Raw genomic sequence first — 23,061 nt, 5'->3', positions numbered from 1 at the left:
CAACTTACTTGGACCCTCATGGGCTGAACCGACAAAAATTTTGGGCCTGGACCTTTTCCTTCATGGGTGGCTTCGCCAGCGGATCAGCCCGACGCTAGCCCACGGCCCACTGACGACCCCCAGAGGCGGAGAGAGCCGTGTCTCGGTTCGCGAGCTCCTTCCTCCTCCAACCGGCGGCTTACCCACCCCGCCGCGCGGCAGCCAACCACAGCCACCCACCTGGCCACTACACGCCGCGCGGCACACATCACCACCGGTGCCGTCTCGTCTCGCCTCGCCTCCACTTGCCACTCCTACTTCCTCGAGCACCTCGTGAGCAGCGCGGCGGGTCGCAGAGCCAGCCGAGTGCGGAGAGGGGTCGGAAGGGCCGGGGGGAAGCATGGAGGAGAGCGGCGTGAGGGCGGCGGTGGTGCGGCGCCTGATGGCGGCGAAGGCGGAGTCCGGGAAGAGCTTCTCGGACGTGGCGGCCGAGACGGGGCTCACCAACGTCTACGTCGCGCAGCTGCTGCGGCGCCAGGCGCAGCTCAAGCCGGACACGGCGCCCAAGCTCAGGGCGGCCCTGCCCGCGCTCACCGACGACCTCGTCGACCTCATGATGCAGCCACCGTTCCGGTCCTACCACCCCGACATCGTCCACGAACCCGCCATTTACAGGTGCCCCGTGCCCCAATCCCCTTCTTCTTCTGCCTAATTTTTAATTGTCTCCGTAATACTTGTTCATGTCAAATTGTCAATTGACCGTGGACCTGTGCACGCGCAGATGTAGAATTGTCAATTGACCTTTCCGAGTGACATAATTACCCTCCCAGAGAGCAAATTGGTCTTAATATAAGGATTTGGGTACAGCTTTTCTCCACCTAGACAGACTTTTGGAATTTCAAAAGACTGAATGTTAATTCGGTAGTGTGGTCTGATATGCTACAGTGGTGAATTGGAGACACGAAAGAGGCCAGAAGGCAAGTTGCAAAATGGCGCTATGTTTGACCAAAATGCGTTTTGCTTAAAACTTTTGCACTAGTAGTCTGCTTGAAACGTTCTCCATACAAGTTAAAAACTTAGAATTAGTGTACAAGAATGTCTACAGACTTCAGTCCACCATCCACATAATAGCTAGATAGCTTCGAGTCCCAAGACCAATGCCTCCATAAAAAGATCTTCAATATTCTTGTCAGCAGCTTGCTTAAATTGTACCATGTAGCTTTTATCCAGATCTTCCGTAGTTCATGACATGTTATTTCTTCCGTCAATTTTAGCAGTATATAACTTTTCAAAAAAATTATCAGTATTTTACCAGATATTATAATAGTGTTCTTACAATGTTATTATATATTGCGCACAGATTGAATGAAGCTGTTATGCATTTTGGAGAGAGCATCAAGGAAATCATCAATGAGGAGTTTGGTGATGGAATGTAAGAGATCCACCTATGCTTCATTTATGCACAGATTGCTGTTCCTGGTAATTGGGCATGAACTATTGTGTGATATTCTAGTTAGTAAATCCATTTGTTATGCTTAAGAGAGATACAAAGTCCTTCAAAAGCACTGCCATTGGCTTCACCTTCAGGTTTCCTTTGTGGTCTGTATGATGTCTCTGAGTTTGTGTGTCGACATTTGTTAGAATTTGGAATACTTTTAATTCTTGTGCAGCTTCATTTGTGCCTGTGCCTGACAAAAACCTTGGTAAATACTTGAATCTGTGCATTTAGCAAATATATCGGTGGAATCCTCTGCCCATAAAACTCCATTGAATGATCTATCAAATGTTGAAACTGTATTATATATCTTATCTTTGTGAAATGACATATTTTCATAACTTCATTGCTTCTTATTGCAGCATGTCAGCCATAGATTTCTACTGTTCAGTTGACAAGGTTCAAGGTGCTGACGGCAAAGATCGTGTTGTGGTCACATTTGACGGGAAGTATCTGCCTCACACTGAACAGGTTTGTGTCTTCCTGTTTTTGCCTGTTGCTCTGTTCCTGGAAAGCTCATGGTGCCTATCTGCTTGCTACCAACACCAATTACAATTTTTATCAGATATAAATATATAATCCTTGAATGGATCGGCAGATCTTTTTGTATGATTAGAATGGTCACTATACGTTGATATCATCTGACTTGGCCATCTAAGCACACAAACTTATGCACTTTCGCATGTGCAGAAATCTGAACACATGATGTCAAGGCTGGCCCGCAAGACATCTTAAGATGGTTGATGGCGGGGAGAAAGATGCTGTACCTACATGGAGCTACTATGTAGCAATTTGTTCACTTTTCATATGTTGTGGGTTTGGAAAGGAATCAAGGATCGATCAAGCCTGTTTTGTTGTTTTTCCAAATAGTCCGAATGATCAATAAAAGTAAACAGATCCTGAACTCATGCACACATGGACTGCTAAAAGCCTGGTTGCACCCTTGCTGGCTTTACGGTTCGACAATAAAGAATAAACACATAATTGTTGCACTACATTTGATGATGCCGGGATTTAATAAAAAAAAGTTTGTTTTGCGTGTAGAGAGTTGAGACTCGAGAGAGAAGAATGAACCGCAACTGTATTGATCGCTGTAGGTGTTCGAACGCCTGCCGCTGCACGCTGCCTGCTGCTGCAGCAGCTGCGCCTGCGCTGCTCTCACCCGAGCAGCAGCAGGCAGCTGCAAAGCAGCGCCCCGAACACGCTGGTTTAACCATTTATAGATGTACAGGGGTCCTATCGCTAACAGAATGAGCGAGCAGAGCGGGAGCGCGCGTGCGCGGCGAGCGCGTCGTGGCGAGCGAGGGCGCGGCGTGGCGAGCGAGCCGGGCGACGCTCGACGTGGCCAATTCCCAGTTGGCATGCTACAAGAGCCAAGAATCGATGTACGAGCTTCCTGTCCTTGCAGATAAACATCGCATTCGCGATACTCAGTTTAAGCTACAGAGTTAGCCAAACTCCAGTCTATCTCCGGATCTAAGAGAAGAAGTGCACAAAAACGAGAGCTCGAATTGAAACACTACAGATCTACAATCACTGACGGACACGCATATGTACTGTAGTTAAACATGTACTAACAGGGTAGACTCAGCAACACCCAACCATACACAGTTCTGCAGCCGGCAACGAGATCAGTTACAGAGTCAGCCAAAGCACTGCTCCGACGGCAACGGACCGGGGATCGACCCCTGCTGGAAGAACTGCAGGCCGAAGACAACGGCGATGGCCGCGACGGTGAGGTAGGCGACGCCCTCGGCGGCGCCGAGGAGGCCGTAGGGGCCAGCCGGGAGGCCCGACCCGGTGCGCGCCTTGGTGGTGACCGACCACCCGACCAGGCCCGCCACGACGAGGTAGCTGACCCCCTCCGCCGCGCCGAGGGCGCCGCCGGGGCCCGGGGGCAGGCCGCAGCCCGTCGTGTTGAGCGTGTACAGGGACCACGCCACGGTCGCGCTCGACGCCAGCCCGGCGGCCCCCGCGGCCAGCTCGAGGGTGCTGTTGCCGCCGCTCGGCTCCGCCTTGCAGGTGATGATGGTGCGGCGCCGGCGGGGTCTGGTGGCGTGGCAGCAGCGGGAGCCAGCGGTCGCGAGTGCCGTCGAAGCGGCAGTGGCCGAGATGATGGGGCGGAGGGCAAGAGACGCCATGGTTATCTTGCCTTGCTGGGTTGGAGCAGACGAGCGGGAGGTTCGCCTGAGTGGACGGGGGCTTGGGGCTTATCCTGTCCCGTCCCCTGAACGGGAGAACTGGACAGAAACCGCAGAAGCAGCGTCAGAAGTAGGGCCCTAGTCGGAAGCCTCAAAAACATGAGTGTAGACGCTCCTTTTCCGAATAAGATCAAAACGTTTTTGAATTCTCAACATTTTAGATTTCATTAATAGTTCAAAACTTTGCACCCGGAATATAAAGCTGAAATAACTCCAGCTCATAAATCACACTGAAAACTTTGTACCTGGAACTAAAAGAAGGTAGCCCCCGCCGCCCCCGCCTTCCTGCCCGGCTCCGGCGGCTCCCTCGCCGCCGGAGCCGCCACCCTCCACCACCGCCCAAAGCTAATCCCCTCCAATGTTTCTACTCCCCCATGGCTTCTTCGTCAAGTTCTTCCGAGCTCCCCCGCCGCCGTCAGCCCCCCGCACGGCTCCGGCGGCGCAACGCCGCCGACGCGAACCAATTGAAGATCGACACCCCCGCCACCTCCACTGCCCAACCGGGGGTCCCCCTCCGCCCGGCTCCGGCGGCGCCTCGCCTCCTCCGCTCCCCGCCGTCTCGACCGCCACCACCGTCGGCCGGCGAGCCCCCCGAGCCTCCTTCTAGGCCCGGAGAGCACAGGTAACCCCAACCCCCAATCCCCAATCCCAAAACCCAACCCTGAAGGCTCGTCGGTGCCATTGCCGGAGGTGGAGAAGAAGCAGTGTCGTGGCCTTCATCGATTGGCCAAAAATTTCGAGTGTGAGAACTCCACAAAACACTCGAGTGTGATATAGCTTTCCCCCAGCTAAATCCTGATAAACAATCTAGCTTCATTTTCTCGGTGGTTGAGATTTTTTTTTTGTCAATTTTCATGTTCTGGCATGTGTTTTCAAGACGATATAAGCTGATTCCTCACTATATTACCATCCATGATATCTGCTTTCAATGGTTAACTTCTTAGTTAAGTATTGTGAGCAGACCTGCTCTGTGATTTAAGCCGCAGGTTACTGAACATAGCAATATATTTTGTGTTACTGTCACCAAAGTCCTTCAGTGCATGCTTCAAATGAAATTATCCATTATTTGAGAGGATAAATCAAACTTATTTCTTCCTACACGATCAACTTATGTTTTCTGTTCTACTTTACAATCTTTTCTTTGCAGGAAAAGTGCTGCTGAACCGTGGCATGGAAAAGAGAGGACCAAAGTTGAGGGAAGGAACAAAAATAAGCTCCAGCTGGAAAAAGGTGATTCTTTTGATAGGTTAGTACTTTTGTTTCCAAGTTGCGGATATAGAAGCTCTTGTGTGTGTACACACATTATCGATTATGTGGTGTACCTGGCTTTAATATTGTATTTTGTTAGACAATAACTCACGAGACCTGATGGATCTGAGATGTGCTTTTATGTTTTTTATGCATGTAGGTAATGTGATTTCTGATCCTACAGTTTTCCCATACAGGAGATTGCATTTGGAACTTTACCGGCGAAGGTAAGTTGTGTCTCTTTTTTTGTTCGGTTGTATGTAGTTCTTAGCGGATGAGTGGGAAGGACAATTTCTATTGTTTTCAATGGTAGTATACAACATCTGTATGCCTAGTACTTTTTTAGCTTCACCCAAGATTGCTAGCTAGTGCGTGGATGCTATCTTTTTACATTCTTTAATGAATGAATTTCTAGTGTGGATACATCATATTAGATGAATTTATAGAGTGAATGTTCCTGCTTGTTCATCAAAGTTACCTTTACACATGGTGTATCTATCATAGTTACCTTTACACATGGTGTATCTATCATATTTTTCCTGTACTAGCTGTTTTTCAGATATGTAGGCAACTTATGTTAATTCAATAGATAAATTATCCATCATATATTAGCATTTTTGTTTTCTAATCTAGCACTTTCTGTATTTGCATGGTCATGATCTGAGAAATTTTCTGCTTCCGATAATAAAACTGCAAACATAGTTCTATATGAATATCTTCCCCCATTTTCTATTGGGCAATAACATAGCTCTGACTTAGGCAATACTACAGGTAGGCAATAACATAGTAGTAGTGGGTATGCATGGAAATGTTTCATCTGCAGCAGATGCACTCCCTCTTACATGTCCATGATTTTTAGATGTAACTTATTTAATTTAGTAAAATGAAGCATGTGCATGTGCTTATTGTCCAGCAACACACTTCTGGGATTTTTTTGGCTGGTAGTGCTTGTGGCGGCAAGGATGGATGCTGGGTTAACAATCATTACCAATGATTCATACAACTCATTTAGCAAGTGAGAAGAGGAAGAAAAGAGAAAAAGAACGCCTAGAAGTTCTACGGTGGCTTATGATTAGAGAAATTGAGAAGTTTAAATTGATTCATAGAAAGAAATCAGAGCGGGGTACAATTTATGACTTATGACCAACTTCTCCATCTTTAGGGAAATACACTATTGCTGAATCATAGAGTTGCAATTCCCTTAATCTAACTTAAATCTTGTTCTGGAATAAATAGCTTTTGAACACAAATTAGTGTCTTCTTACATAAATCTGAATCAAGAGCTAGATGTTTGTTTTACTGTACTGAGCATAATTTTCTCTATGGCTTTTTTGGGCACTGTGCTAGTGTTAGTATTTAAGCAAATAAATGTGCTTGCCACTTTCATACTAGTAGTTTTGAAGTCCTTGTCTCTATATGTGCCTTAAATTTTCCACTTTCATACTGGAAAATTGATTGGCAAATTGACCTGCTTCATATTTGTTTGTGTGCAGTTACTGTTCAGAGGACTATCATGTGGCTATATCCAGAGGATCTACTTGTATTAAGACTTCACATTAGCTAAGGGTAAGGACCCCACCTCCTTGCTATGTTCTTTTATTTTTTTCCTATTTGTTGCCATGTTCATAAGGTTTTCGAGTTGAGTGTTTTTTTTTTCTTTCAGAGAGGTAGGCAGTTTGGCATAAACTTCTAAGCATTTTAATTGGTTAGTTACGCCTTTTTCCAGTCTGATATAGGCAATTTATGCGATGTACTTGTTTATGAAAGAAAAAAACAATGTACTCCACTTGTTTAATTCCCCTAGATCAGTCTCGCACAAAGCCAATGATGCAGCAAATCCATGCTTTTTTTGGTGCTAGAGGATGAGGGGTGACGACTTGTTTCGTATGTATTTAGACTTATCATTTGGTTTATGGTACTGAGTTAGATATGTAGACTACTTGCTTTTTTTTACAGAATTGGAGTTCATGTGATAATGGTGTTGATAGTGTGATATTTGTGTGAGCTAGGGAAAGTATTGTTCTCAGTTAGTCAAAGTATGCTTAGGCAAATCACTATTATCAGTTAGGCAAAGTAATATTATTAGTTAGGTAATTTTTTTTGTTACAAACAAGCAAAACAATAATTTGCAAAGGCAATTTTTTGCTGGCCTTATTTTCTTAGTGCCTCTGTTGATTATCAGGATACACAAGCTAGTTCTTCACCTCATCCAACTAATTTTTTCTTAGTTTGTCCTTTTATTATTTGCTACATCCTAACTGATTTGGTGCTTTTTTTTCCCTCAATTGTATTGTAGGTCATAAAAGAAGCTCATTTGTTACGCAGGTAGTAACCCTTCTGTGAGATGCCTGTGCAATCCCATGAATCATGACATTCAGTTTTGCCCGTGATGTTGTATTTTTTGGTTCAGGGCAGGAGGGTGTGGCAAATTTGTTTGTGTAAAATAGGCTATTATGAACCTTAATTTTGGCAGACTAGGTTCTTGTATTTGCACATAAGATCTGGGATCTTGTACTGTGCATTTTTTGGTCCTGGGCAATTTTTTCTGTGTTGTGTGCTTGCTGTATGATTTATTTGCGCTCCCTCTCGAAAGCAGGTAAATTGGGAGGTCGGAGAGACAAAACCTGTCTGGTTTTCATTTTTCTGACACGGTCACGTGGGCTCATGACAAAAAGGGGAAGCCGTTTGCTTTTTCTAATCATTGTAATCCAAAAACGGTTCGACCGTAGGATCAGTAGTAAATTAGCCGTGTCCTTAAAAGAAACTTTGAAATAACATATTTACTACTCCGTTTTAAAACCGTAAATTAGCCGTGTTAAACTTTGAAATAACATATTCACTACTCCATTTTAAAATGTAGATTGTTTATTTGGAAAAAACAAAAAACCTACATTTTGCTACATTTTGGAACATTTTGGAACAAAGGGAGTAAAACTTTGTCCATCGTTGCTTTCAAGTTACAAATAAAAACCATGTACTCAGAATACAAAAGTTTGAAACTGCATATTCGATAGTTTGTACACCTCCAGCTTCAAATTTGCACATCGGAACATTTAGACCTGGTTTGGTTGGTTTGCTTATTTTTAAGCACCCGTCACATCGAATGTTTAGATACTAATTAGGAGTATTAAACGTAGATTATTTACAAAATCCATTACATAAGTGGAGGTTAAACGGCGAGACGAATCTATTAAGCCTAATTAATCCATAATTTGACAATGTGTTGCTACAGTAAACATTTGCTAATGATGGATTAATTAGGCTTAATAGGTTCATCTCGTTGTTTAGCCTCCACTTATGTAATGGGTTTTGTAAATAGCCTACGTTTAATACTCCTAATTAGTATCTAAATATTGATGTGACACTTGCTTAAAATAAGCAAAAGGAACCAAACGCCCCCTTATATCTGAAATGAACGATAACAAGATTCGCTTCTGCCTAACACATTAGATGGCTGATGATCGAATTACCACATTGATAAATCTTCTGTGAGACAATGACAAGAGCTCAAAATTTCCGGCCTACATGAATTCGGAGGTACGGAACCAACACTAAAGAAACCACAAACGTCTGAGTAATAAAACTTCCATAAATATTACAGAATGTGTATCACTTCTGTCTAGTGCAAAAAATGCCCTTTTGAATATGTATATGTAGCATCTAGTGGTACTCATTTTGACTGTGTAACAGTTCTACAGCTGCCGCCACAACACCCATTCCTTCCGAAAAGATGTCAACTCCAGGTTCCTCAATCTTCCTCTGGAGGAGTTTGTCCAATTCACCTCTTAATCTCTGTTAAATGCAAATGAATTCCAAATTAGCACAAAGAACACATGGTAATAATCTTATCATGAAAAAGCTTTTTTATCCATCAATTGTCAATCGGTGTTTAAGATTCAATGAATCTTATCCTGAACCAGTTCCTTGGTTCCTATAGAACAATGGGCAAGCACCAATAATTAATTTGGATGAAAGGAACTCCTGGAATGTTTAGGATTCAGTTCAAAGGATTTGAACACATGCTCAGTAAACTGGGCCAAGAATTGTAAAGCTTGAGTCTAAAATTCCACATTTATCATTTCTAGATTTCAAGCATAAGCATATTGTAACAAAAATCTTTCTTTTCTTTTCTTTTCTTTTTGAGCAAGAGTAACAAAAACAATTTCTATTATACTGAAGTTGGTAATACCTGAATCAACTCTATGGTACGCTTTGGGGCCGAGAAATGAAGATAACCCCCCAGCATCTCAATGCCTTCTCCAGTTTTGCTTGGACTAAGGGAACCACCAAAAAGTAAAAGGGCATAGTCCGATATGTTTGTTGAGTCCCTCACATAAATGCTAGCCGTCTTAACCTTCTCACTATACACCAAGTAAGGCAATGGAAATTGGTTCACAAATGCATTGACTGATGAAGGATGAATGTCCACTTTTCCCACATCTTTGGTGTAGAAGGCTGTCCTCTTGCCTCGCCTTTTACATTGTACAACATTCGGGTAAAGCCCAGCACACAATACAGCACAAACCATCTCCAGATCACTACCATACTGGTTATATGCCTGAATCCATAACATGGAAGTAAGAAGCCAATACTGGACTATTTAAAAAAAAAATGTAGGCAATCATGCGTCCCAGAATTCAAACTACAAATATTTGACAGGTCTGGTTATTAGGCACCAACTTAGTATTGTTCACATAGGTGTAAAAGATAATCCACAAAACACAGATAGCAAAATTATTGCAGCTGTGTATTCAATAAATCATTTTATTTAAAGAGGGATGGAAGTACTGCATCACTGGGAGCTCCAGGAATGTAAAGTCCCTAGTTCAATGTAATGGATATCTAAAACAAAACGGGTTGAATGTGCATCACACCCTAAAAATAGCCAGCGCCTTGCCCTGGATTGCCAACTATTGGGAAATTTTAATCAGTGCTTGTCACATCACAGGCATGGATATGCTACTAGAAACTAGTGTGCACGCTACATGTTTGAAATAAAACAGAGGTGGATAACAAAACAGTCTAAGGTAGTTATATAGTAAGATCAAATCAATCAACTACATGTTTGAATTTTGAAATGAAAGACTATGTAATTACATAAAAGGGCATTTTTGAAATGGAGTACCTTAACTCCTCTTGTCTTGCTAACAAACCCAATATCAGATAGTAGATCAAAAAATTGATTCCGCATGTCATCCATCATCTTCAGGGTCATGGGGGACAGGAAATTTTCCCAACAGAAAGAACGTTCCCTGCCACTCCGTTTTGCTTCGTTCCATGCTACAAACGCCTTAAGAAGGGCAATGTGATCACTGGCAAAAGAAGTTACAATAAATTATCAGCCCCGCGAAGCCTCATGTAACTTTTGGCATTGAATGTCATAGCTGTGTCAGATGGGTCTGCTTGGTTGTTTTGCCCAAGCTTGCCCACTAGCCTTGCCAGGCAAGGCTTGGCAAGGCAAACCTTGCTAGGTGGGGGGAGCCAATTTGGCTCTCTCTCAAAAGCAAGAAAATCTTTGCTCACCTTGCCCAAATTCAAACCAAGCAAAGCAACCAAACATGCTTGCTTGTTCTCTAACCTTGCTAGGAAAGGCTAGGCAAGGGTTAGCAAGAGAACCAAGCAGACCCGAACTTTCCTCTAGCAACATGTAAGAAGCAACTGTCCTACAGGTGCTACAAGTGAAGTAATATCTGCACTACTGAAGTGATACAAGACGGCATACATTCAAGTACTACAAATTTTTTTTTGCTAAGTTCAAATAGGCACGGGACAAACAATCACAGACATGGTTTCTTTTCTTTTTCCTTTTCTTTTAGCGAAAGTCATAGACATGGTTCTACTGAGTATAATCTATGGTTGTAGAAATACCATCTTGTTAGTCCAGGTATCCAAAAATGCTTCCTTAATCCTAAACAAATATCGAAGTAACAAAACTGTTACAATAATTACCTGCAGGAGTTACCAGCAAATGATCTTTTAACAGCATCAGCTTCTTCTTTTCTATCAATTGGGAGCACAAATGGATTACGGTATGCAAGAGCAGCAGCAATTGTTAATACTGGGTCCAGGCACTGGAATACGGATCCCATAAGCAGCATTTTTCCAAGGTTTGGATCCAGTGGAAGTGTACAGAGATGTCGTCCTGCACAGAACAAAACAAGGATCAGCAAAGAGCACATGAGCTGGAATAAAATCAGATAGGCTAGAACACTTATATGCCAGTTAGCAGCAAAGCTTCATACCTAGAGATGTGAGTTCCTCCATATCATCGAGCGCGCCAATGGTTTTAAGAAGCTCAATTGCATTATTGACAGAAAGCGGATCAGGAGGCTGCAGTGACTTTGCCAAAAAGGAAGATACAGCTCCAAGCTGTAAGCTTTTGATAGTAAGGCATAGTTCTTGCAAAGGAGTCCTAAGAATTTCAGGCAATTGAAACTGCGGCATTGCATCATGAATGACTTTTGGATAAAGCCTATAGCAAAACCCTGGCTGAACGCGGCCTGCACGGCCTCGCCTCTGTGAAACAAAACAAAAATGGGTAATGTTAATCATTTTTCAAATTTGCCACAATGCCTAGTTACATTGCCAGCAGCACCATACCTGATGAGCAGAAGCTTTTGATATCCACGATGGTAGAAGGCATGCAAGCTTGTTCAAGGCATCATAGCTTGTTTCCTTGGCCTTACCACAATCAATTACATAGACAACATCATCTATTGTAATACTACTCTCCGCAATATTGGTTGCTAGAACAATTTTTCTGAAATTACATATATAATCGTTAAGACAGTAAGGCGTGTAAAGTAGCTAAAACAGAATGCTATTGGCATTACAAGATGTAGTTAGGATGAATTGTTAAACTAAAGAGTCGTGCACGAGTGCACAACATGAAATAATTTACATCAAGAAAAAACATTGAAATCAATCAGAATGGTAAGTTGGCATCAAGAAAAAAATGAGAATGATAAAAATACATTTATGCTCAGATGTGGTCCAAATAACATAATAAATTGAAATATCCCACATAAAAGGGTACTGGAAGGGAAATGGCTGAAGTAAATTTCATTGTTAATATACTCATGCTTTGCTGAAAAAATTGTCGTAATTTTGTACCTTCGTCAGATCAATACCTGACGGTATTTTTAACTATGTGCTACATATGTATGAGAATAAAATTTTGCTATCAAAGAGATGTAGAGATATCAAAGAAACATTAAGGCTATAAGGGTAAGAAAATCAGCATATTTCTACGACTTTCTAAGCAAAGCATGGTGGTCAAAGATACCCAGGAGATGTTGTGCAATTAAAAGAAAAACCTTGTTTGGAACATATGCATCACAATCATGTACCTAATACACTGAATATTCGATTTTCTCGATACATAGCTAAGTGATTCACCTCATATTTGCTGGCGGTCTGTCAAAAATTTCACGCTGATTGACAGTTGGCATAGAGCCATGCAAAGGAAGAACAAGGAATCTGTTCGAACTTCCAAGGAAAGTATTCCCTTTAATCTTGTCAAGAAGTTTCGAAATTTCATCCCAGCCAGTAAGGAACACAAGGATTGCACCTTCTGCTTCATAGCGACAAATATACTCAATTGTACTTTCTACCTAAAATGTCAACAAGAAGGCATTAGCTGCACAGATAGGTTATAATGTGTTACTGAAATAAGTTCCTAGCATGGAATGTTTCTTCTTGGATATGGTAACGCCAAACCATAGGTGTCGTATCAGACCAAGATTGTGTAAAATGATGATAGAAACTCAGAATTATGTCTTCCATGATGAGTGAAGAAAAAGAATACATATGGTTCTCCAATGAATATGCAGAGCAAATAAGTGGGGGAAAAAGCATGGCAGGAGTTTGGAAAGCTCTTTTCGCTAGTTACTCCGGTTTTATTGTAAATATCTCACAACACACAAGTGAAAAAAGGTTGATAAAAGCTGATGATTGTACAATCTATATCAATTATGTGGTGGATGGCCCCATGTTCTTTTGAACAACATCTAGCATATATATCCAGTTAACCACAGTGATATATTCAAGAAACTAGTTTCACATCCACAATTATACCAAAAACATAAAATTTCAAGCTACTCCCTCCGTTCGGATAGACAGGACGCCATTTTTTTGGCTTGAAGACCGAAGATGTTGCTCAATGGGGCAATATTGCCCTTGCTTAGTGTTAACTGCGCATGAGCTGCTAGCCTGTTGATGCCGGGTTTGCTTTGGTAGTTAATACAGCCGCATGCATAGCTGGGCACCAATAGCATCTTTAGTTTGAGCTGCATGCCTGCCCATGCGCTTACAGAAGTGACTGCTTAAGAATAGCGAGAAGTTAATGCCATCGCAAATGCTGGACCTAACTAGGGGTATTCAATATTCATGTACATTTCTGCATTGGGAAAAATGTGCAACCTCTATATCTGAACAGCTAAACAAAAAATCTGCACCTGGTAAATCCAAACAGAGGGAGTAACTGTTGAACCAAATGTATGCACTTGAAATTATAGAGCAAAAAACTAAGTACATACAAGGCTCAAATCTAGTTCAGCAGCAGACCAAGCTTCAAGGGACTGCCTCGTTGTAATGCTGTAATTTCCATATTCCTTATCAATGTCAATGTCCTGGGAAAACACAGTAAGTGAGCAAAATAATGTTGAAGGAAAACCAAGCACATCTGGTTTCTGCAAAGATTTGGTTCTCAGTTTTTTATCTGGATTAGAGAGAGAAAATGCAAAATCAGTATGACACAATGCACATATCGAAAGTACACAATTGGACTAATCCATGCACATCAGTACTAAATTAAGAAAAAAAGGGGTTGATGTGACAAGAAAAAAATGAAGATTACCTCAAAAAGATCAGATAATGGATCACTCTTAACTGACGAAAGCCTCTTTCTTCTCGAACTACCTGCAGAACTATCATGTTCGGACTTGATCTTGTAACGAGTCTTTTCTAAGACATCTTCCAGAAAAAACTCAGCAACAGGAAAAGTGAACCCCTGTTCAAAAATCAAAACACCTCATCTTAAATATAACATTAAGAAATATTGAATCGATCATGTCTTCTATTGATGTTGTTCAAGAAATTTCAGTACCGGGATGTGCATTATTGAAGCATCTCCAAAGTACTTGGAAAACAGTTCTGCATTTATAGTTGCACTCATCAATACAAGGCGAAGGTCTGGACGTCTTGGTAGAAGGTCACGCAGTATTATGATCAGAAAATCTTCGTTCATTCCACGTTCATGAATCTCATCAATTAGTAAATGACTTACACCAACTAAGTCTGGCTCTTGAGCCTACAGTAGTATATCATTTACAATTAAATCAAGTCTAATGAAACCAAAATGACAGCATACAAAAAAAAATGTTAACTAGCTGGTGCATTGAACTGCCAGTGCAAGTCTTAAGGTGGAAGTGAGTGAGGAAAACTATGCCAGTACACATTCAGTTCAGAGATGGTATTCATAGGTATGGATTCCATAAGTCAGATAACTAAAAGCTCATGTGTGTAAATCACAAAATCAGATAAATGCATTGAGATGTCTGACATTGCTTGAGAGTATAGAATACTTTCACCGGTGTTAAGAGGCATGTTCACTAAAGGAACTTAGATTTGAAATAAATTTACAATATCAATTATGCAGCTGCTTCTATGTAAGCTATGTAGAACCAAATTACCAATTCCAATATACAACAAAAGGCAGCCATCACCAATAAATGAAGGAAAAATACACTTCAATTTAAATTCAGAAAGCAGAAAAATGAAAACAAGCAATGATCAAGTGGCATGGGTATCTTAGGACATGATACATCAATTCTGTAAATGAAGTCATACCAGTCTTCTAAGCAAAACTCCAGTAGTGCAGAACAGCAGTCGTGTTTGTGCAGACCGTTTTGATTCTAGGCGAATCTGGTACCCAACAGTCTCACCAAGCTCTTCACCTCTTTCAGCAGCTACTCTTGCTGCTACTGATATGGCAGATATACGGCGGGGCTGAGTACAGATTATGCTGCAATCAGCACCACAAAGGTTATCTATTTCTTCTTCTAGAATGAACTGTGGAAGCTGGGTTGTTTTACCACAACCTGTCTCACCAGATATGACCAGAACCTGATACAGAAAAACCCAATAAGTTTTTTTAAAAAAAAAAGAAAACCAAATTGCCACAAAAATAAGAGCAATTCCATCTAAAAAAGAACAATTATAGAACCCTACAGTATACACATTCTTGAACATGTGATCAAGTTCACATCTGGCCCACATGACAATCACAAGCAGCATAATACTAACCCCGTAATCATTTTATAGTATGAACATGTCAGGATCTGTGCATCAATTAATTTTGAAAACTCATGTTAATTATGTCCATCCATTCACAAGATAACTTTCTGAATAAAGGGAAAACAAGTAATCACTAAGGAAAATAGCAGGGTGTACAGTGGAAGATACATGCTACTGAGGCTATAAAGCATGCACTGTCCAGACAGAACATTCAGTGGATACACAACAAAGTAGAACAAACTTTGGAAGTAGCTTACCTGATTAGCTGCTACTGCTTTCAGAAATCCTTCTCTCATGTTGAATGCAGGTAATTTCTCCCTGAAAGATTGCATTGATCTAGCACTTGCCGCCATCTGAAAGAAAACATAGATGATAGGATCCCTGAAGGAATGCTCTTAAATTGTTTAAGGAGGGGAGGGGGGGGGGGGGGGGGGGGGGGGGGGGGAGGGGAGGGAGTCGCAGTCATTGACAGTACCTTCCTTGAATTCTGCAAATCCCTAAGCTGAGAACTGAGTTTTTCTTTATCAACATCTGTTGCTCGTTCAACAACTGATGAGGATGTGCTAGGCAAAGATTGCCTTATTGATACATTAGAAGTGCTTGCAGAATCGCTGGTATTCAACTTTGACCTGGATAAGAGATCTTCCACTCGCCTCTCTGTCTGATTAGACATCTTAATCTGCCCCAGTTAAAAATAGAAACAACAATCAACAAACTGACACTTATAATCATGTTATTATACAGTATCAATGAGACATCACCATAGCACCTCTTTTTGAGTTGATCCATGCCTCTCATCAAGATCTGCTCGATAATCAGGTAGTGGAACCTTACTGAAAACAAGTGTCTTCCCTTTGTTGTACGCATTACTATCTTCCACAGGTTAAAACACAAGCCAGGTAAAGTAGAATTCGTCAGCCTTGAAAGTGTGATTCATAGGCAAAACAGAAGGTGCACAAAATAGATAGAACTACCAAACTTTAAGAACAGAGATCATAGCCAGGAATTGCATCTATTTATGCTAGCTGAGAATGGTCGTAAAGATGTGAAATGCAGACTAGTAATGTGATACATACAAGTAAATCCCTTGTCTCTGGGCCATGTCTGCAAGTATATTCTGTCCATCCCGTCCAAAATTCCGCTTGACTACTAGCTCCTGTTGGGTCCCTTCTCTTAATTGCCCAATCCTGTTCCACCATTCATTCTCATCAACCTTTTCCACCTGAAGATTATGAGTATGCAGAACTTTGTAAGTAACTGCTACAAGACGAGCAAAAGCTTATGTGATGTGTACAACAAGTGAAGCAAATTTAGTTGAACCATACATCTCAGTCTAACTGCACGCCTAATGGCCTAAGTTTACCAAATCAAGCGGGTTGAGAGCAAGGCAGTATCAACTGCTCAACTGCTGTCCCTAACAACAAACTAGGACTGAACAGGTTACATCAGAAGAGATGCAACCAAGCTGTGTTTTATGATGGATCCAACTGGCATTCCACCAGTGTAGCAAGGCAACCAGTAAGCAGAGTTTGGAACTGTGGAAATGTTACTACAAACTGTGGAAGACTACATGACTATGCACGTTAATCTCTGGTCGTTAAAGCTTCAAAGAGAAAACAGTACCAACGAGAAACGGAACTTGTGTAAAGCTCTGGTTCAAACCAACATCTAGGAAACTTATATATTATAAGTAACATGGAAGACTTATACCACATCACAGGTGCTACGAACTCGGTAAAACTAACGCAAAATCCAGAGTTCGGAGCGTATCTTAAAAGCACAAAATCATCGCGACATCACGATCCATGAATTCGCGGCGTCAGCGCGGCAACATCTGCACGAAGCAACCAATCGCATCACCACGCCGAGGCGCGGGTGCGAGCATCCTCACCTCCCCATGCATCTGCCGGAGCCGCTCCGCGCGCCACTGCGGGTCCCACCACCTCTGCTCCCCGCGTCCCCCGCCGCCGCCGCCGCCGCGGCCTCCCCTACCTCCGCCGCCGCCGCCACGCCCACGCCCGCGGTGGGAGTTGGGACCGCCGCCCCCGCGCCCGCCGCGGTACGACATGGCGGCAAGGGTCCTGAGCGCGCCTAGGGTTTTGAGAGGGGCGGGCACGAGAGGGAGATGGAGGAACCGGCCGCTGATGCTGCTACAGGAGGAGAGGAGGTGGCTGCCGCGGCAGGCGGAAGAGTGGAGGAGCATCTGGGGTCGCGCAAACGGAGCAGAAAATAAACCGGCCGGGTGTGTGCCTCCGTGACGCGTTTGGGGGAGAAGGGAGAATTGATTCGTTGGATGGGCTTATGGGCTTAGAACTTTACATTTTGGTGGAAATTTTAAGTGGGCCGATGGGTTGGAAATTTTTGGTCCAAGTTTCATTGGCCCGACGGTTGAGATTAGGGCCGAATGATGGCACGGCGAGGTTACATGGCGCCAGGTGAGGGCATTGTCTGTGGCATCGTGCGGTGCGCTTCTTGGCCGCAGAGCTGGCGTACTTGACAGTGACGACCAAATCCAAGTGCGACGTGTACAGCTTCAGCGTGGTGGCGCTTGAGATCCTGATGGCCAAGTACCCGGACAGGCGGACACCAGTGAGCAAGGCGTCCGACCGAAAATCCCTTCCGGAGGTTACGTACCGGGGAGGCGGTCTTCCTCACCGTCAGATGTGATCCCGTGGCTGATGGAGTTGTAGGGGCAGTACAAGCTAGTAGATTGTAGGGGTGTCAGGAGGAGAGAGAGGGATATTTTCACGACCCCTCGCATTGACCGCTTGACCCACCGTCTTCTTCCTCCACGCCGCCTCGTCTCTCGTACTGCTGCTGCTGATCCGTCGGGTGCTGTCCGGGGCCGAGTGGGCCGGCGGACTGACCATTTCTTCGTCCTCGTCGCCGCTTCCCTTGTGCTGCCGGTTCGTGGTATGATCCGGTGACGATAGGTCCGGCGGCGGTTCCCCGGTCATCCTCCCTGCCGCGCGGGCGCGGCGAGCAAACATTTACTTTGGTGGTGCTTACGGTAAGATGCATAGACATTCTGAGCCATCTAGGTTCCAGGTAAGATAAGATTATCTGCCGCCGGCCCTGTGCTAGGACATGCCCCTTTTGCCGTAGCTCAAGCGCATGGAGGTGTTAATTAAATCCATGTGATTTATACCAGGCATTGTTATTAATTAGTTTAATAATCGTTCCTTCATGTGCTGATTCTACCACATTCTAACGGGCTACATGGATTCGTTAGCTTTAGTTATTTCTCCTAACAAATGTTTGCTTATTATGATTCCTTCTTGATATAAAATCTTGCAATTAATTTCTGAATTTGGTTAGTCTTCGCGTGAAATGTGACCTTCTCAAGAAACCTTATAGTCCTGGCAGCATTCGTCAGGATGTTTGCTGATTACGATTCCTTGCTGACATGATATTTTCCAATTTAATTCTGAATTTTGTGTGATTTTTTTTGTCACTGCATGGTAACTCAGTTTGATTCACTGCACGTTATGTCCTTTTCAAGATGCATCTTAATTCTCTATCTCCTAAAAACAAGCATCAACAGTAAATAATGTGCGCTCATTGAAATTAATTTTCTATATGCAGGAAGCAAAGAAGACCTGTTTGCAATGTTCGGAGATCTCAAACAGAGGATTATTTCAGCTGTCAACAAATGATCTTTTGGCACATGTTTAGGATTCACAACCACCATGTTATTAGGTTTTCTCATTTTCTTTTCAAACATTACTGATAGGGTATACCTAAAGTTCCTTCTGATGGGACCTTTATCACTCCAAAGCTTGGCTAGCTTGCTTGTTAAGTCTTTATGTGTATGCAGTCGGTTAAAGCCTTTAAAAAGATGAAATACGATGAGAATGTTCTCACGCTGACTGCAAGTTTTGATGGACTATCTACTCCTGTCCAGCAATCATCAATTCAGACACCAAAGAGAAAAGTTGAACCGCAAATGTTAAGCTCGAAGTGCCTTCGTGACAGAGCTGCATCTCAACGACGCTATTTGTTTCATGAAGTCATATTTATACTGCATCAAGTTACATTTCTAAACGAGAGGAACAGATTTGTACGATGAGTCATATACAAAGTGTAGTATCCCCTTGAAAGAAAAGTAAGGTTTTTTACCCACTGATTCCAGCATTCCACTGAACATGATGTCAGTCAACATAAAGCCCCGAGACACTCATTCTTCAGGAACAGATCTTTACATTGCACATGTCGCTACAATATGCTACATACATAGAACAACAGGAACATCTGCATCTTGCAATCAGCAACAGCTAATGAAATTGTTGGCAAAGAAGCAACATCTACGACAGAGACCGAGTACCTTACGCCAAGGCCATTGCAGGCAAATCTAGCCCCTTGTGCTGGTTCATGTAGTTCTGAAATTGTTGGCAAAAAAAAAATGCATGAGAGAACCATTGTGCGGAAAGATAACAACAGACTGTACTTGGTCTTGCGTCAGTCTAGCAACATCTATGACAGAGACTGTACTTGCTTCATAGCCTAGGAACAAATGATTATCGTTCATGATTATATTCCAACTTGATTTGCTACTTCTTAACTATCTTGAGGCATTAAGACATAGCTCCATCACCGAGGAACAAGAGAATATATTATTTGCTACTTCTTACCAAATCTTAAGGCTTTAGTAAGTGTTCGGAAATATTCCTAGCCTTGTGGAGATGTGGCAACTACCCCTCTTAAACTCCTAAATGTACAACAAAACTAAGAACAGTTTAGCATATTTACTCATTTTCTCCTGTCTCATTTCTTTGCATTTTTTCTAACTCATGTCCACTCAATTTACTTGATTCATAATGTTTTATCGTTGAAAACTACTGATTCCTCAGGAACAGATTTTTAATCCATTTTCCTATACTTGATTGGACCATTTGTGAAGGGGTGTAGTTCTAATCCATTCTTTTACTTGGGCGTATCACTTTTTGTGCTTTTACATTCTCAGTTACCTGTTTGCGTTTGTTTAATCTTAATTACATTGAAATTTCCAGCACTAAACATATTAAAAAACATTAACTTGAGGTTTCATTTTAATTTAAACTACACATCTCAGCACTAACTCACCATATCGTTTTTTCCTCCCAATTAAGAGTAAAGGTGTATAGCAATTTCTGCGCACTCGTATGGTCCTATGAACTTGGACAAAATCAGTGCAATCCAAAGTAAAGATGCACGCACTTCTCACAGATATTTGCCCAAAAAAATAGGCCATAAGCATCACTGTTGAGTTTTGATTCGCATATATGTGCCGAACCATTAAAAATTTCTACAGATCAACGGTTATGGGGAATGGGGAATCATGAATCGTACCTGTTTACCCGATTTCCTCTGGCCTGACAAACTAGTCACCGTGTCCCTTTCCATGGCACTGCATGTGACCCGCTGCTTCCCGCTCCTCCAAACTACTAGCCCCGTTTGCTTAGGAGACGTTGCTAGAACCGACTAGTTATTATAGGGAGAGACGTACTTGGTGCCTTGCGCGGCACTAACCGCGTAAGACCAAGTTTTGGCAGTTGTTTGGCTGAGAACAAGGTAGGCCGTGCATGCGACATAAGCTAAGAATCTGTTAAGCCACCCCTCCCTAAAGCAACCTTGCTCGGAGAAGCTCTTCTTCGGTTCTAAGGATTTCTAGTTTCTTCCAGCTTGTTCTCGGTTAAAACCCAATGCTTTCTCTGTCCGACCCCTGATCTTTGGAGTCCATCTCACGTGGTTTTTGTTTCTTGGTTCCAGATGGCCGCCCCCGGACCTGTCCTGTATGGAGCGTATGGCACCTTCCATTCAACGTGTCTACACTTCGAGGGCTTTCCCGCGATCTTGTGGGATACCTTGAAATAGTTCGGTTACCAGTCCCCACCGTTGTATGCGGGATGACTGTACCTGGAGCGAGGCGTCCAGACGTGCAACGTACAGGCGGTAGTACCTCCTCCTCCTGTGTGGCCCGACTGGCCCTCGTTCGGGATATCAGCATATGGTCTTGCTCCGGAGGACACATGGGAGTCCGCCGCTCTTCAGCTCCTTACTCGTTTCTGTCAGCTGCACCCACTGGAGGTCACCCTAGACCCCATCGGCCTGTTCCCTACCAGGAACCGGTTGGACCCGGCGTGGCTCGACCGCGTCGGCAATATTGAGGTGCTGGCCACCACCTACTCTATGGTCACCATCTCCACCAACATCCGGTATATGACAGCCCTCTATCGGTTGATCGAGCTCCAAGGACGAGCCATGACTCTTCTTGCTCGGACCGCCGTGGATGCCCAAGGACACCTCCAGGCCGCCAGAAGAGACCTGGTAGGCCAAACCTATCAGCTCATCCAACGAGACGTTCTGATTCATGACATGCAAGACAGAATCTCTGAGCTCGAAGGAGAAGTAGCCGACTTGGACGGCATGATCGAGCTATCAGAGGAGAAAATGGAAGTGGAAGTGGAGCTGGCGGCTGCCAATGCTCAGCTGGACGAGCATCACGTCGAGCTCGACGATATGCACGCCCTCCATATGCAACTAGAAGCTCAAGAGGACCCCGAGGAGGTTGAGGAAGCATCCAGTATGGACATTGAAGAGGACGACGCCCCTTCTCCTACTCATAGTGTTCATTTGTAGATGGAGAGTTGCAAGGAACCCATTCTTTTGTTGTACTCCTCGGCAGCCTAAATTTTGGAAAGATCTGTAATAGGTTAGCCTTAAGTCGAGTACTCCCTGTGTATGGAACACCTCTGTAAAAAGCTCCCAATGAAATCAAATCCCGAGTCTGACCTTTAACTCTTTACAAAATGTTGGAATGTTGAACGAAGTAAGTTGTGCGGTGGCCACACACGTCGTTTTCTGTGGGTCTGTTCAAGTTTGGCTGACCCCGGTTCGCGAGATCGGATGCACCCGACCCCTCGAGGCAATCTCCGCCTCGCCCGACCCCTTTTTGGTGTGGATCGTTGCCGACCCCTTTTTCTCGGGATGATCGCCTAGCCCGACCCTTTGAGGCGCTTCTCCGCCTCGACCGACCCTTTTCTTGTGCGGTTCGCTTCGCCGACCCCTTCCTGTGCTGTTTCGTCTAGTCGATCCCTTGGCCTAAGATTGGATATAACGGAATTCCTGGAATCTGGTTATGGTTCTCCCGAGGTCATGTGCAGAACTAAGGGAGTTGCTAGCTAAGATGGCAAGAAGAAGTGTGTGTCTCCTTTATAAGCTGTGTGTTTTGCATTGTCGGCAAGAGTCGCATTGAGGATTTAACATGTGCGTTCCCATCTGCTTGGAGTACTTCTGAGGTTATGAAATTAATGGAACGGTGATTCTTGCAGATGGCGCATCGCACCAGATCCGGCTCTGTGCCCAGCAGCAGTGAGCAAAGGCAGGATCTTCCCCCGCCCCCACCCCCGTCTCCGCTGGAGGCGATCTTAGCGGCTCAAACCGAGCTGCTGAGGCATCTTGTACAAGGACAACAGCAGCAGCCCCATGGGGGAAGGGCTCAGCAGCAGCCTCATGTTGCTCGCTGTGAGGACTTCTTGGGGACGCAGCCCCCTTTGTTCCAGAAGACGCAAGACCCGCTCGACGCAGACGCCTGGGTTCGCACAATCGAATCCAAGTTCGAGCTCCTCACCGCTCCATGCCCCGACCACAACAAAGCCCGGTTTGTGGCTCAGCAGCTACGTGGTTCCGCCCGGCTCTGGTGGGATCACTACCACGCCATGTTGCCGGCCGACCATGTTGTTAGCTGGATCGAGTTCAAGACAGCGTTCAGAGGGCATCACATTCCAGACGGTCTCCTGGAGCGCAAGCTCAACGAGTTCCTGGCTCTTACCCAGGGAAACCGAGATGTCCTGCACTACGCCC

General features: G+C 43.8%; 4 protein-coding genes and 1 long non-coding RNA gene across 14 annotated transcripts; 3 read left to right on the top strand and 2 right to left on the bottom strand.

Annotated features, from left to right (window-relative positions):
- Positions 1-202: 202 nt before the first annotated feature.
- LOC117838119 (cyanate hydratase) lies at positions 203-2,469 on the top strand. Its single transcript, XM_034718012.2, has 4 exons — positions 203-654; positions 1,340-1,411; positions 1,837-1,945; positions 2,165-2,469. Exons 1-4 carry the CDS (start codon positions 380-382, stop codon positions 2,207-2,209), a joined length of 501 nt encoding a protein of 166 aa, XP_034573903.1. The 5' UTR covers positions 203-379; the 3' UTR covers positions 2,210-2,469.
- Positions 2,470-2,963: 494 nt separating this feature from the next.
- LOC117838120 (uncharacterized) lies at positions 2,964-3,758 on the bottom strand. The gene has a single exon (XM_034718013.2). It carries the CDS (start codon positions 3,613-3,615, stop codon positions 3,118-3,120), a length of 498 nt encoding a protein of 165 aa, XP_034573904.1. The 5' UTR covers positions 3,616-3,758; the 3' UTR covers positions 2,964-3,117.
- Positions 3,759-3,881: 123 nt separating this feature from the next.
- Positions 3,882-7,462, top strand: LOC117838122 (uncharacterized). Of its 9 annotated transcripts, none has more exons than XM_034718021.2 (6): positions 3,882-4,297; positions 4,823-4,905; positions 5,121-5,150; positions 6,417-6,489; positions 6,587-6,628; positions 7,220-7,462. In XM_034718021.2, the coding sequence occupies exons 1-4, from the start codon at positions 4,050-4,052 to the stop codon at positions 6,485-6,487; spliced, it is 432 nt and encodes a 143-aa protein (XP_034573912.1). In that variant the 5' UTR covers positions 3,882-4,049; the 3' UTR covers positions 6,488-6,489; positions 6,587-6,628; positions 7,220-7,462. The 9 variants fall into 9 exon arrangements, 6 of the variants coding, with proteins under 6 accessions (XP_034573912.1, XP_034573906.1, XP_072147156.1 ...); XM_034718015.2 differs by having other exon boundaries at positions 5,084-5,150; XM_072291055.1 differs by having other exon boundaries at positions 4,823-4,921.
- Positions 7,463-8,381: 919 nt separating this feature from the next.
- On the bottom strand, positions 8,382-17,454 carry LOC117839447 (DExH-box ATP-dependent RNA helicase DExH1). Of its 2 annotated transcripts, none has more exons than XM_034719783.2 (16): positions 17,111-17,454; positions 16,296-16,441; positions 15,989-16,088; positions 15,695-15,898; positions 15,477-15,572; positions 14,773-15,048; positions 14,030-14,233; positions 13,781-13,933; positions 13,461-13,553; positions 12,322-12,536; positions 11,524-11,683; positions 11,166-11,439; positions 10,873-11,065; positions 10,049-10,235; positions 9,113-9,481; positions 8,382-8,715 (listed from the first exon to the last, which is right to left on the bottom strand). In XM_034719783.2, the coding sequence occupies exons 1-16, from the start codon at positions 17,420-17,422 to the stop codon at positions 8,584-8,586; spliced, it is 3,114 nt and encodes a 1,037-aa protein (XP_034575674.1). In that variant the 5' UTR covers positions 17,423-17,454; the 3' UTR covers positions 8,382-8,583. The 2 variants fall into 2 exon arrangements, with proteins under 2 accessions (XP_034575674.1, XP_034575675.1); XM_034719784.2 differs by having other exon boundaries at positions 15,989-16,092; positions 17,111-17,453.
- A 224-nt stretch (positions 17,455-17,678) lies between these two features.
- Positions 17,679-19,341, top strand: LOC117839449 (uncharacterized). Its single transcript, XR_004636827.2, has 2 exons — positions 17,679-18,229; positions 18,805-19,341. It is a non-coding gene; the product is annotated as an uncharacterized lncRNA (long non-coding RNA).
- The last annotated feature ends 3,720 nt before the right edge of the window (positions 19,342-23,061 follow it).

Source organism: Setaria viridis, chromosome 9 (assembly GCF_005286985.2).
Source record: "Setaria viridis chromosome 9, Setaria_viridis_v4.0, whole genome shotgun sequence".
Classification (NCBI taxonomy): Eukaryota; Viridiplantae; Streptophyta; class Magnoliopsida; order Poales; family Poaceae; genus Setaria; species Setaria viridis.
The sequence above is the reverse complement of the archived record's forward strand: the minus strand, read 5'-3'. Positions and strand labels throughout refer to the sequence as shown.